At 38.0% G+C, this 15,055-nt stretch overlaps 1 protein-coding gene across 1 annotated transcript in view; it reads left to right on the plus strand.

Moving 5' to 3' along the window:
- Nucleotides 1-12,608, plus strand: part of PDK3 (pyruvate dehydrogenase kinase, isozyme 3) — a 31,457-nt gene extending 18,849 nt beyond the window's left edge. The window contains exons 5-10 of the mRNA XM_009694966.1: nucleotides 1,986-2,063; nucleotides 2,453-2,529; nucleotides 3,752-3,853; nucleotides 4,460-4,570; nucleotides 9,623-9,736; nucleotides 10,848-12,608. Of these exons, the coding sequence (XP_009693268.1) occupies nucleotides 1,986-2,063; nucleotides 2,453-2,529; nucleotides 3,752-3,853; nucleotides 4,460-4,570; nucleotides 9,623-9,736; nucleotides 10,848-10,991 (626 nt within the window). The 3' untranslated portion in view covers nucleotides 10,992-12,608. The remainder of the gene's footprint in view (nucleotides 1-1,985; nucleotides 2,064-2,452; nucleotides 2,530-3,751; nucleotides 3,854-4,459; nucleotides 4,571-9,622; nucleotides 9,737-10,847) is intronic.
- The last annotated feature ends 2,447 nt before the right edge of the window (nucleotides 12,609-15,055 follow it).

Consider the following 15,055-nt stretch of genomic DNA (forward strand, 5'->3'; position numbering starts at 1 on the left):
CATGACATGAAGTGTGCTTTGAACTTTGCAGTCTCTTTTACAGTCTTAGGAGTCTGCCAAAGAGTTGGCTTTTAGAGGAAGGTAAAATGTAAGACTCCACTCAGACTGTGTTTGACACAGTTTTGCTTGGGGCTGAGTTTTTACTGGATCACGAAGTGATAACCTTCTTGTTCATCTCAAGGGTGGTAAGGTAGCTACTTCTTGAAAATGCATGAGAGTTTTACATTAAATTTAGGGAGGCCAGATGGATTTATTCAGAGCCTTTTTGTTCCCTCGAGGTTTGCGTAGTGGCTCTCTGCTCCACATCTGTGTGTTGAGGGCTTTTGGTTTATTCTCACACAGTTATTGGTATGTTTTTTAGAGGCCTTGAAGTTTTTTTTTTTTCTGCAATAAGAATCCAACTCCTACCCCCAGATCCATATCTAATTTTCACTTCTATGATGTGGAAACTCTTTGAAATGTACTAACATATTCCTTTCTCCATGTGAATGGCTTATGGTCATACTAGCTGCAGTGCTATCTTCAGCTTTTGATGACTGAGTCAAGATCATGGCTGTGCTTCTTATGACCCTTTTTTTTTAAAGCACAGGATTACTCTCAAGACCATCAGAAGTTCTGAGATGATCTTAGAATATCATGTAAGTGTAGGTATTCCTGCATCTTTTTCCCTAAATTATGCACATCCCAGGCTGAGGTTCTCTGTACAGCTTGGATATTAAATGGGATTTTGATCCTTTTTACTAGGACATGCTTTATTATGTTGATCACAGGACCCTTTTAGAAAGTCTTTGGAGCTGACCATCGTGACACAAAAGATTCCTACTGGATAGCTGATTTTGTGGGACATTCCCAAGATTTCATCAAGAACATTTCCACTGTTGATGAGCTCCATTTTACTAGACCTCAAGCAGCATTTGTGTCGGTGATGTTTGATATGTCCAGCCTTGCAGATGTGAGAAAAACTGATAGCAGTTTTTTTCAGATAACAGGGCACATTATAGATTATTTCTGTAGACATCTTGAAGGAGGACAATTATAGGTAACCAGCCCTTTCTGGGGACTAGCAATTTTGCTTTCTTATTGCTTGTCACATAGCTCTGAGTCTTGGCAGTGACCGTTTTCTTTTGTAGTGTCGCTTTGGACAGGAGGAAGGTGGTACATGTAGGGTGAGGTCGAATGCAATTGTTATGGTATCTCAGCAAATTTCTCTCTGTCTGCCGAACTGCCCATCTGTTTATGTGCTTGCTCTTAGCCCACACTTACTATGAGGAAGCCACTTTCATTAAGGTAGCTTAATCAATGTAGTTAGAACATCTTTGAATCTGTGGTTTCTCTTTAAGCTAACATTTGCTGCTTGTTTCTAAAATATTTTTGTAAATGAGGTTACTGGTGAACCTTTAGAACCACTAAGAAATCTTTCAAACAAAATATGACTTAACTTTCTTTCTGTAATTTGACAATACATAAAGTCTGATTTGGATTATGGGGAGGCTTTTTTTTTTGATTCAGTAGGAAAGAATGAAGAATCTTAAAGATTCCAGCTTTCCCCCAGAAGACATTGGAAATCAAGTATTGTAAACAGTATTGTGTTTGGAAAAGCTGAATTTATGGTTGCGATGTCATCCTTTTTTATTTGAGGTGGAAAAGAACAAGCATTAAATTGTGATTGGGACATCACAAATAAGTAGGTATTATGGTCAGCCTAAGATTATACCCTTCTGGTTTTCAAGCCCTGAACAAAGATGAAAAATACCTTGTATCTAGTAATCTACTTCTGTTTGTAGAGCTTTAACGAGAATTTGCCCTTTCTTGATAAATGGGCTATAACCATACAGAGAAAAAGGGATTAGAATGGATACCAGTTTCACACTTGTAAACTAGTTACTAAAATGAGTGTTCTGCTTGTAGTCTTTCACATACAGGATGAACTTTGCTAGTGGTCTCTAGATGGCCTTGATAAATCGATGTTCTGTTCTGTTTTGTAGATGCTTATGAAACAGCAAAGATGTTATGTGAGCAGTACTATCTAGTGGCACCTGATCTGGAAGTTGAAGAATTCAATGGTAATTGTGAAATTAATTTAAGTGATGTATGTAAGAAAAGCATTTCTAATATCTATGGCTTCTAGTTTTGTTAATTGTAAGTTATGATTTGAACTCTGCAGTGCTGTATGCAGAGTTACTTTTCTTCTAATCTGTCTACATGGGCAGTTGAATTATAGTTCATCTCTAGTCTTTGAAAATCATCATTAGAATGTGTTATTTCAGGTGATAGCAATAACTGAAAATTATGTTTTTACTTCATGGAGCTAATCTTGCACTTGGAAAATTAGAACATGCTTACATACTTGTCTTTGCCTGCAGTTTCATGTTATTCCTGTAAATAGAAATGCTACAAAATACTGTTTTGAAAAAAACCTAACTTCTCTTTTTTTTTATTTTTATTTTTTTAGCTAAAGCTCCAAACAAGCCTATTCAAGTAGTCTATGTACCTTCTCATTTGTTTCATATGTTATTTGAATTATTCAAGGTAGGTTGCACTTGTTAGTATTTGGAAAGGTTTTGTGAACTTACATTACTATTGAAACTGAGATTCTTTTTAGTTAGAGCTCTTAAATGTTATTTCAGTTTTCCTTTCTTAAGCTTATTCTTAAATAAGTGAAGAAGGTTTGAAATTGTTAAAAGCTAGGCTTACAGCCCTCTCTTATGCCCTTGTGCACTTAAAAAAAAAATAATCTGTTTTCCCACTTCTTTTGTGCTTTTGCAGCTGATTAACTTGAAACACTCATGATAATCTGTTTTTGCAATGATGATATATTCATTACCTTGCAATTTTCATAAGGTTGCTTCTTTATTGTGTGTTTGAGGACTAGTTAGGATCAGTGCCTTTATTGTGAAAACAGCCCGTATGTCTTTGAATAGTGTAAATGACATGCTTTTTTTGGTTTTGTGTTTTCTGAATAATTGGAACAACAGTGAAAATGGAATATGTGAGAGCTATTGGATGCTTTTGAGTAAGATAAGTGGTCTCTAGGTGGTGCAGTTGAACACTAGAAATTCAGGGGAAAAATGCATTTGGTCTGAGAGAAACTTTTCATAAATAATGGTATTTTGGGTTTGATTTCCACATTAGTCAAGTATGTTCATTTGAATCTTCCCCAATTTTGCCACTTGTAACATTAGTTCTAGGGCAGAACAGGTGAGAATTTGTACACTACTTGTCGGTATGTTTTGGTGCAAGTCATGAAACTGTATGAAACCAGGAAGTTGTAGCTGTAAGTGACAGTAGTCTGTGACAGACTGGCAGTGGAGACTCTGTTAACAGATAGATAAACTCAGACTAATAGATGGTAACTTAACAATTATGTGACCCAGGCTGAGAAAATCAAAGCTTGTTCTATGTGGTGAACATCACTATTGGTGTCCTGCAAGGTGGAGGTTGTTGTCATCCCTTATATATAATTACGTGATTTCACACAGAAAAATAATTTTTCTTGCTTTATGTTCTCTGAATCTGTAGCAAATAGATAAAAGTATGTATAATGGCGTCTTGATGTAAAAGTTTAACTGGACAGTTCATTGACTTGAAAGCACTTCTGGAATTTGGTTTAAATACAGCCTTCTCTATCTTGTATACAAATGTAGGACAAAGTAGCTAAGATGCAACAAAATAAAGTCAATTTCTAAGTTGTCACAAAAAGCATATATGGTAAAGTTAGAATCAAAGCCACTGTTTTTTCTTTTATCTTCAGAATTCAATGAGAGCTACAGTAGAATTGCATGAAGGTAAGAGAGAAGGCTATCCATCGATCAAAACCTTAGTCACTTTGGGGAAAGAAGATCTATCTATTAAGGTAAATGCCTAAAACCAATATGCAGCTTACAAACCTGCTAGGTTTAGAAATTGTCATTTGAAAAGGCAAATTAATTACTGTATCACTTCTGACACTTGCTTGATATTCGTTAGAATAGACTATTTCAGTTGGAAGGGACCTACAAGGATCACCTAGTCCAACTGCCTGACCACTTCGGGACGTACCAAGAGTTAAAGCCTGTTATTAAGGGCATTGTCCAAATGCTTCTTAAACACCAACAGGCTTGGGGCCATCGACCACCTCTCTAGGAAGCCTATTCCAGGGTTTGACCACCCTCTCTGTAAAAAAAATGTTTCCTCGTGTCCAGTCTGAACCTCCCCTGGCTCAGCTTTGAACTATTCCCACACATCCTAACACTGGATATGCGGGAGAAGAGCTCAGCACCTCCCTGTCCACTTCCCCTCCTCAGGAAGCTGCAGAGAACAACGAGGCCGCCCCCTCAGCCTCCTTTTTTCCAGGCTAGGCGAACCCAAAGGCCTTAGCTGCTCCTTTAATATTTCTAAAGTCATTTAGATAATGCTGCTTGAGTTGTGCGGGTGTTTTTCAGAACATAATGTTTAAAACTCTCAACTTTCCATTCCTTAGATAAGTGATCAAGGTGGAGGTGTACCTTTAAGAAAAATAGACAGATTGTTTAACTACATGTACTCAACAGCACCCAGGCCTAGTTTGGAGCCCTCAAGAGCTGTGCCTTTGGTAAGCAATTGCAATGTGTATTTAAATGTCCCTTTGCACTACTGTGGCTGTATGTTTCCCTTCACTGCAATCTACTGGATCAGGTTTTCCATTGAAGAAACTGTTTATCATTAGCAAGTCTATGCAGGTAAAACATATCAGGAGAAAATGGGTTCTGTCATCATCACTTAGTCTTTGGAATAGAAAATTGCTTTTCTTTGTCTTGACATTATATTCTTGGAAAAAAGCTTGTCTTCATAAGCACAATATTTTCACAGGTTAATGGACAGGATTTTTAGTGCTGTATTACTGGGAAGGTGGATAACCTAATGAGCTCCTCTTTGGTGTGCAAATTACTGCTTATCCAAGTTTCGTATAATAAATGTATTGAAAAGGTGAACCACACTATCAGAATTATAGCACTTGAGAAACACCTGTTCGTAATGCACAAGCTTATATTGAAATTTAAAAATTATTTTTATATAAGTTATGGACTCTAAAAACACATTTAAAAAAAAATTCCCAAACCTGCATGTGATATGAACACTTTTAGTATATTACTGTTCAGCTGGAAATATCTCACATGATATTCCCTTCTGAGATGTATCAAAGTCAAATTTCAAACAAGCTAAATTTCCCCATAGTTTCTTCAAAGCAGGGAATTATTTCAGTATTGAATGCATACATTCTTTTAACAAGCATGATTTTTAAAATCATTATTAAAATTAAATTATTTCTAAATTAATTTATTAAATTACATATTGACTCATTGTGATAAAAATTATATAGCTACTGTTCCATTTGACTTTCAATAAGTGGATTCATACTGATACTTTATTCTTGCCTCTTCTCATCTTTGTTCTCTGTTGCTTCTGATGGAATCCTTTATCTTCAAGCATGTTGAGAAAAAGTTGATTCTTTGAGAAATTTCCTTTCCCTATTTAGGAACACTCTCATCTAGCATGTTCTGAAGTGATACTTTTTTTTTTTCCCCCTGCTGATACTTGTGTGCTTGAAATACCTTCAGGCAGCTAATAAAATGTGGTGCAGAGAGTGTGTGACTATTTCTAATGTAAAATAATTAACAGTGAACTGAGGGTGAAACCAGTTCAGAGTGGTTCAGAGATAATAAATTTCCTTTTAGATTTTTAGCAGGAAGTCTTCATGGTACTGTCTTAGTCCACAGTTCATAACATTGTGGCACGTAAGTGTGTTGCGTTGTTTTCACCAGTGTTTGACGCCACCGTGGTAGGTGTGAAACCCAGTTCTGTATCTGCATTGACTTGATATTAATCCTTCACAACTCCTCCTTCTACAACACATCTTAGTAATGTTTCAAACTTCTGCTTTTTCATAGAATATCTTCTTGAATGGGATGAGTGATAGGGAACAGGCTTTAATTCAAATATAAACCTGTTTCTTTGTCAAGAATGGTAGAATCTTTCTTGATTCATAATCTTCCTTTGTTCTGTTTCGCTTTTGATCTGCAATTTACTATATCAGCCTACAAGGTTTTCCTGAAACTTGTTCTAACTATAAACTTATACCTTGATTACCAGTTGTATTCACTCTTAAAATGTCTCTTCCTTTGTGGCTCTCTGATTGTAAAATGTGTTCATCTTAGGATTGACATGATTATTTTTTTTCTTTTTTTTCCCCCCCTATGCATCTTTAGCAATGCATTCCTGTGTTTATTTCCTCCTCTTCAAGACTGCTTTCTTGGATTCTGTGGCATTTATACTTAGTATATACTGTACCCCATTTTCAGGCCTTGTTTTCCTTTTCGGTCTATATGTCACTGTAGTCAGACCTGCAAAATAACCCGTCTTGTGAACCTGACAGCTTTTGCCCTGTGAGCCTGGCTGATGCCTGTACATGAGTGAATGTAGAGAAGAGTTGTTAAGCTCTGTTATTTCTATGTGTGTGCAGAAAGAAAAAAGTCAAGAACTGGGCGTTTGTGGCATATCTTTCCACTAAGAGGAAGAAGGACGTAACAGTGAAGCTTGACACGTTATGCATTATGGTCCAGATCCAGTTATAAAAACAATTGTTATACTTCGTATGTCAGTCTAGAAATAAAAATCCTTCAGCAGAAAGGTTCTGCCTAAATTCTCTTTGAAGTCCATACAGAAAGAGAGCTTCTTTATTGCTTAGTGCCAAAGACCAATCCACTTAAGAACTATGGTGCTCTGGAAGGTAGGTAGGTCTGTACTTGTGTCATTCTTGACTTAGATAATATTCTAAACTAAATTGCAGTGCAAATGGATGTGTTTTTCTGTTCTAACACTCCCTTCCTCCCCTTGTTAGATGATGCATTTAGGCACTGGAACGGGCTCCCCAGGGAGGTGGTGGACTCACCATCCCTGGAGGCGTTCAAAAAACGTTTAGATGTGGCACTTCGAGACATGGTTTAGTGGGTTTAGCAGACACGGCATCGGGTATACGGTTGGACTCAATCTTTGAGGTCTCTTCCAACCGTAATGATTCTATGCCCTCTCTAGCTTATGAAACATTCATGGGCTTGGGGAGTGGAAGAGAGGGATCTTCTTATTGATTGGTGAAAATTCTTTCTCTGTATCATTGCAAATGTTGTTTAAAAACTACTGAGAAACCTTGTTACCATGGCAGCATTCAGATTCTAGCAGGTCTTGTGTTCATCTGTACTGCTGTACACATACTGGAAATGTTAGAAACACATGGTTATGTTTAATGATATTAGGTTTTCTTAGAGAATTTAATGATTCTCTCTGGCAGCATTTGTTTATAGTGGGAGAAATGTGGCTTAAATTAGGTTTAATTAAACAGGTAACCACTAGTAACCCAGAAATTTAATAATTTCCCATTTGTATAATGCATACTGTAATATTTAATGAGAAATTGGCTCTAAAAAGCTTTCCCTTGTCAAGACAGATGTGCCATCATTGACTCTATTCTGTCCTCTAGGTCAAGCACAGACCTATGTAGTAATCACTTCTTGTTAATTATCTTGTGCAAAATAGACGTTTTGCAAGGTCTTGCCTTAACAGATTACAGATGAGCACCTTGTTATCTCCATATTTCTTATGTTGTCTGTTTCGGAAAATACCCTGAAGACAGTGTAGAGAAGAGACTGACAGGAAACTTTTGGAAGAGGGCGGTGTGAAATAATTATGTGGGCTAGCACAGAGCGTAAAAAATTTTCCTGGAAGGAGCAGAAGACAAACAGAAGTTGGGCATGGGTTTTAAGGAGGTGTAATTCTGGAGAGAGGAAAGTACAATGTTTTTTTCAGGATTGCTTCATACTGCCCTTCATTTGAGCTGTTCCTGGGGGTACATACTATCTACAATTTGATTTTCGGTTGCTGTGCTTTTTAGTTTCTGTAATGTATTTATTGTCAGGTCTCCAGAAAAGATGCAAGTCAGCTTTGGGATTTTTTTTTTGTAATTCTTTCTAAGATGGGCAGAAAACTTCCATTTTTTTAGAGGTTAAGAAAGAAATGCATCTAGTTTGAAGACCAGATGTTTGAAAGTGATGCATGTGTCTCTAATGGGAGCCTTTGAGAAGTACGTTTTTAAAGCATATTGTTGTTTGAAAAAAATGTGAGTAAGCAACTGTTTTAACTGTGGAAATGGACACTAATAACTGTGACAAGCATTGTGAGTAGAAAAGGACATCTTTGGCATTTCTGTTTCTCATTTTACTGAGAAGAACTGAGTGAGCAACTCTAGCCAATTTAGGATCACTAAATTTAGACTTCTATAAAAACAAGGCAAAGAAGTGGAAAGATATTGTAGAGATAGTAAGAGAATTTGTGATGGATACTGTAGTACAAAGTTCTTTAATATCCACCCCTCCCTCAAGGGATTTCTTATAAAGTGATAGCACATTAGCTGTGTATAATGTTCACAAGTCCTTCTTCTTAGCATTCTCTTTTTTGTATCATTTTGGGACTTTGTTTTTAAGATTCAGGGCACGATTCTCAGTTCTCTGTCAAGTTGCCTTTGGAGAATTATTATAGTGGAATGAGTTTATTGGTTTTCTGACACTTTAGGTGTTCAATTCTTCTTGTAATCCACCCTTACTGAAAAGTTGTATTACTCCATTGCCTTGTATATCTGTCTTTTGAAAATGCTTTTGTGTCTGGAATCCTTTCTTTATTGCTCTGGACAGTCCTGAAAAATTCAGGGGGAGTTCGGGTGAGTCATCAAACAAGGTGTTGACCAAAATCTTACTCCCTGGCTGCAGTGAGAGAGGCTTGGGAGGGGGTTATAACTTTTTCTGACAAGAATGAGTTGGAAAAGGTGCCAAGCATTGACCTTGTTGCAACTATGGTTATGAATATTAGTGTTGTACAAATTTTAGATTTTTAATTTACCTGTCAAGTCTATTATGCTTTGAAAATTGTGTGGTCTATAGAGGGTCTCAGTCCGCAGTAGATCATTCAGTGCTGTGGGATCCTGATCTTCTGTTAGATGGGTAGAGAACAGTGAGGATTATTTGCCTTTGCTGCTTTGTATGTAGTCTTCTGATGTTTGTTGTGGTATGGCATCAGCAATCACTTAATAGTGTGACTTGGAGGAAGTAAACAGAGTTGTCCCTGGCTTTCTTGTATAGTTTCCTAAGTGTGGAGACATTTAAGAATAATAGTCCCAGGCTTGGGGGCGGAAAAAAAAACGTGCTGTCAATCTGATTTTTCCCAAAGCAAGAATGGAGTATTCCAGCAATGGTAATCATAGTGAGGAAACAGTAGAGAGTATCGGTTTGCTTTGATGACTGGGGGCAGCACGTGCTGTATGTTACACCTACCTGCCTCTTTGAGAAAATTCAAAATGGACAAGGTAGTCCTAACAAAGGACTCTGATATTTCGCCCTTTTCTGTACTTAAACTAAAAAATTATGCCTAGGAAAGAGGAGATTGCTCAATAGGCTGAATACCACCTTACAGTGTAGACTGAGTAATAAAGGAAATCTTGAAAAGTAATTTAACGCAAATCTAATGTTTATGTATCTTCTGTTTTATAAACGGTTGCAGTGATCTGTTGCTTTTTTTAACTTTCCATCATGTTTTTCCTTTTGTTTTCTTGTTTTTGTAGGCTGGATTTGGCTATGGCTTGCCAATATCGCGTCTGTATGCTAGGTACTTTCAAGGTGACCTTAAACTCTACTCAATGGAAGGCATTGGCTCAGATGCCGTAATTTATTTGAAGGTATGAATTTGACCCTTTTATAAGCTAGTAATGCAGTACAGTTTGTTTATAGCAGACTGAATAAGTGAACTTTCTCTCTTTTCATTCTTCAACTTGTTTTCCAGTTTGTAATTCCTATCTTTGTTACAGTTTATCTAATCAGTTACACAGAATCCTAAAACCTAAGGTTATAAATACTAACCTGGCACTAATACTAGTTAGTTTGCTTTGGCTTCCCCCTCCCCCCCCGCCCCAGTCCCCTGTCTTTGCATTTTGTTAATTGATCATAAGTGCTGAATTTTCAAAGAACTGTAATGAGAGGTAATTTTGGTTAATACTTTTTGATTTGAAAAGTTTTGATCACAATAAATCTGAGAAGACTGTTGAGTAACTCCTGGCTGGTATGGTTTTTTTTCTATGCAGTACTTGACCTTTGTGCAACAGACTCTATTGATCCTGTTATTTTTGGGGAGATCTCAGGCTACTCAGGGGCTTAAGCTTGAAACTAACTGCTTGGATTTCATCAGGGAATTTAAAAACTATAGTGTATTGCTCACATACAGGTCATTAACTTAGTGTTGTCACTGTGCCTTGGTGCATGTAGTGAGTGAGTGGTGGAATCCTGTGCTAACTGAAGTTTCTCGTGGGTTTAATCCTGTGCGTGTAGGTGTGGAGGAAAAAGGTATGGTCTTTCTCGAAGGAAAAAGACATGCTAACGGACTGAACTAGATCAGTCCTCACAGATCAGTGTGCTGACAGAGTCTGAGTTTGGAGAAGTGAAATGTTTAAGTACAGTAGCTGACTGCCCCATGTCAATGACAATTCTCCCTAAAATGTTTGTGACCGAAACTTTTTTTTCTTGCTATCTTTATAGACACCACTCCCTGGAAAGAAGGGAAATATTTTAAAGTGTTGTTATTTTCTTTTAACTTTTACTATGACTAGTACTTTCAGTATGACTAGAGCGATCAGTCAGAGCTAAAGTATTTTCAAAGTAGTGTTGTGACAGGTAACACTTGGATAATTGAGACACTTGTTCGATACAGAAGTTGTAACTGTAGAACTCCCCAGAGTATCATCTTGCTCTTGGTATGTCTGATGATATCTTACCATTGCTTTTGTTTTTCCATAGGCCCTTTCAAGTGAATCATTTGAAAGACTTCCTGTTTTTAATAAGTCAGCGTGGCGACACTACAAGACCACACCTGAAGCAGATGACTGGAGCAATCCTAGCAGTGAACCAAGGGATGCTTCTAAATATAAAGCTAATCGATAATTTGCCACCTTTTGTCTCTGGAGATGACCTCTGCATTCAGTATAAAGTCTCTGCTTTGTTCCAAAACCCTTCAAACCACAATAGCTAATTACTTCCAAACAAAGACCTAATCAGGGCATTGAAAAATACTAAGAACAAAGTAATGATTGGGACTTAAAGGAAGGCACTGAGCACATTTGGTATGTGAATACTGTCTGCTTCACCAGAATATGCTTGGTTGCTTCAGTCATGCATTGACAAAAGGGATTGCACTGTAATTGCACTTAAGAATACACTGATGTAACAAAAAGATACTATTTGAAATGGCCAGTTTTTATTCCAGTATAAGGATTGGCAAGATGTGCAGAATCCCATTAAATGGTGAATAGTATCTTGCACAGCAATATGGTATAAGAGAAAAATTCTAATATAGGTAAACATACGCTTTGAAAATCCACTCTTTGCTGCATTTTATATTGCACAGTGTCACCTGTTACAGAAAATCCCTTTGAGCTCTTCAGATCTTATATCTAATGAGCTTATAAATGCATAGTTCTAAAAAGGGTTGTGCAGCTTTAAACTGATGCTTTCCCCAAATTCCCAAATCCATTTGTCAAGTGCATACAGAAATTATGTTGTTGCAAGACATTGGGACTTCCACTTCTTGGTATGCACCTTAATGATTTTCTTGACACACAAACACAGCAATGCATTTCTATACATTTTTTCCTTGTTTTGAGGAAAGATCATAAGTAGTTAGATCATCTCTCCATACAAGAAATTCTGTCGATATGGGGCAGGGGGTAATTCAGTTTCATGTTTATTGCCTATCATTTTGGGAGGGTCGGGGAGGGGAGAGAAATGCTGAAAGGCCAGACAGCCAGTCATACAAATGAATTTGCCTTAAGCGTGTTGGTTGCTTGGAACCTGATTAGTTCAAAACCTGTAAATAGTTTGCAAAGTTATTTATATATTCAGTGTCTGACTATAGTCTGGTAATCTGAATTTGTAGTGTATATAAAGATGTTGTACACCAGCTTTTGGAAAGTGTCGTTGGTCTAAATACATGAAACTGGAAATATCGTAGAAATGGGAGGGCCAAAACGTAGCTGGTACCTGATTTCAGGAAAAAAAAAAAAATCAAGGAGAAAAAGCTGAAGTATTTTCCCCTTAAATTTATTGTAAGGGTTATTGCTGACTATTAGGAAAATGTTCTTCACCAAGTCTTTGCCAAATACAGTTTCTGATACTATGGCCTTTCAGAAAAATTTGTGAAATTTAGAAGTTCTGGTGATACCATAGCCTTGGGAATAAAGTAGATGAGTTGTAAGCAACTCGGGTACACCCTCAGTTTCTCTTAGGATTTTTGATATTTTTTTGAAAGATAGCGCAGATTTCAGCATGGACAAATGAAACTTGTTTACTAAAATTGTGGGGGAACTGTCCGTTTTGTCCTCCCATTATTTATTTTTATAAAGAACTGCTCTATTAGGTAAACAGGGAAATGCTGAGGAATTCCTAGGTATTTTTAAAAAAAAAAAATCTTAGTTTGACTTAACGATAGTACTTTGCACTTACATAGCACATTTCATCAAAGGATTACAAAATGCTTGGAGCAATAAACTTCATATAGCCCCATTTCTGAAGAGTCAGAGGCCTTACCTTGCAAACTCTTACTCTTACCTGTTGCAGTCAGTTCATGAATTTGTACGTGACCAGTTCATGCGTTTGCAGGGCTTGAGGTTCTGTGGGCTTCACCACGCTGTACAGATAAGTCATGTCGGAGCAGCAGGTTGTTTTAACGGTCTCTCGTACGCATCTGCGGAGTGCTGCCGTACTGTTCAGAGGCGGCGGTTCCAGGACAACCGCTGAAGGCTGACTGACCTGTTGGCTGGTGAGCGGTGCCTTCCTGAGCCCCTCTGCCGCAGGTAGGGGGGAGGGAGTGTGCTGATGGGGCTGTCCTCTTCTGTTCCCGAACCGGCCGTTTGACCCCAGCTTGGGCATCTTCACATGGCACGGCGAGGGTGTAATGCCTGCGGCCTCCAGAGCAATAATTTCCCACGACTGCAGGCACTGCTGCAGAGAAGGCAAATTGCCATTCAGGCGATACAGCTCTGCTGCTGAGGTGAAATCAGAGTAATAGTTTGACTGAAACACCGGTTGGAAGTCACATCTACTAAAATTTAGTCACTTAACTTCTGCCCTCACCCATAACTTCTTACTGATTTTTAAATTAATTTCAAGTTATATATGTTTTCTAGTAATTGCAGAGGAGGGCTTGCTTAAAAATAGAAATTCGTGATGAAAATAATACTTTCCCAGTTGTGAGTGGTCAGTTTTTCCTAGAACGTTACCTAAAACATTCCGAGGAATAAGATAGATTGTGTAAGAAGCTGAGTTTCAGCTTTTGCAGAAATTGTATAAGTAGTAAATCCTGACCTGGTGCTTCTTTTTGACTATCTCCCTATACACGAAGAGGAGAGGGAACAGAAAGAAAAGAGAGATTGCAGGCACATTGAACTTGTTTTCACGAAGTGAATGTAACCCATGGAAGGCAATGAATGAAAGCTGAAGATACCGTGGAGGATGTTAGGGTATATTAGTCATTTCACTTCTTTGTTCACAAAACAACTGGCTGGTTTTCTGGACTTGAAGTGCTCTAGTACTTGAAAACTGAAGTCCCCTGAAATGGCACCTCTTTCCAAGAACCCCGACTGTGTACAAACACCTCAGAGCAGGAAGGCAGAGCACAAGGAATGCATTTTCTTTCCATTTCCCAAGGTCTGTTTGTGGGCATTACGGTGAATGTGAGCGAGAAGCAACTTTTCTCCTCTCCAAGCTTGTCTAGGCAGCCTGTGCTTTAGTGGAGGTCCCAGGTATGCCATACATTGTTCTTCACTCGTCGGCCTCATGCCGTGTTTCTGCATAGGGGTATTAGTCTGAAAACTGTCTTAGGAAACAACAGCAGCAGAGCTTCAATTAGAAGAGAGTTTTTCAATGGGTATGCCCCAAAAATGAGGGTGGATGGGTTTCTAATAGGGCTAGTTTAACTACAGACACTGATCTTTTTTCGGTTACTTCTACCTTTGATTGGAGTCTGTTACAACTACTTGTTTTAATATCTTGGGGCTGTTAATTCCAAACTTTCTGATGATATAAAAGTATATTTCGTTTTATGGATTTCAAATGTATGGCCTGCTAATGGTATTGCAACCTGCTTGTCTTGAGTTACAGGACACATAAATAGAAAAAAATGTTTTCAGTGAAAATGCTTTGTATGTGTTGTGTTTAGTGATTAACAGAAACAAACCGAGCAAGAGATGTTTGCTCCTGGATTCCTCCTGAGAATTTACAAACAACTTCTATATGTTGTAGTGTAACAAATAGTTTAACTTTTTTGTCCAATGTGCATTTTTCTGGGGTATGTGTCTTGAACATAATCTTATTAATCCCCTCCCTAGTTTAATATTAATAGATACGGAAGTCTTTCCAAATCGTATTTGGCTCCCTGCTTTTCTAGGCTTTGTTGTGAGGCTAACGAGGAGTCTTTCAGAGTCAGCACTTGATGACAAATATCCAGAAGATACTTGAAATGCTTTTTACAACTCCAATGCACAGTCTTTGCCTCTGTGTACTTGACTGTGATGACCTAGGACAGAACTGAGAAAGTCTTTGTCCTGCCGCAGTTTGTGCTGTCTCTTGGGTAGCATTTAAAGCAGATCCCTTGACACATGCTTAAAGAATATGGATATTAATTGTAGTGTTCTTGGAAAACTCAAGCTACTTTTTGGCTGTGTAAACTACACTTGCTGCTCCAACTGGATAACATACTTTTCTTTGTCCTCAGTGGCCTGTAGAACTTGCTTTGAAACAGCTGTTCACTGTCTCCAAAAAGTAAGCAAGAGTGATCTCTTGGTGTGGTGCAATCTCCTGTTCACCTCCACCCAAACGTAGTATTTAGGGTGAAATCTTGACCTTATTGATGTGGAAGACATCCCCCCCCCCTCCCCCGCTTAACTTTAACGAGCACTTCTAGATCCTTATGTGTTAGGTGCTGCAAAGTGGTCTTGATTGATACAAATAAT

The sequence above is a fragment of the Cariama cristata genome, unplaced genomic scaffold (genome assembly GCF_000690535.1).
Source record: "Cariama cristata isolate BGI_N322 unplaced genomic scaffold, ASM69053v1 scaffold12, whole genome shotgun sequence".
Lineage (NCBI taxonomy): Eukaryota > Metazoa > Chordata > Aves > Cariamiformes > Cariamidae > Cariama > Cariama cristata.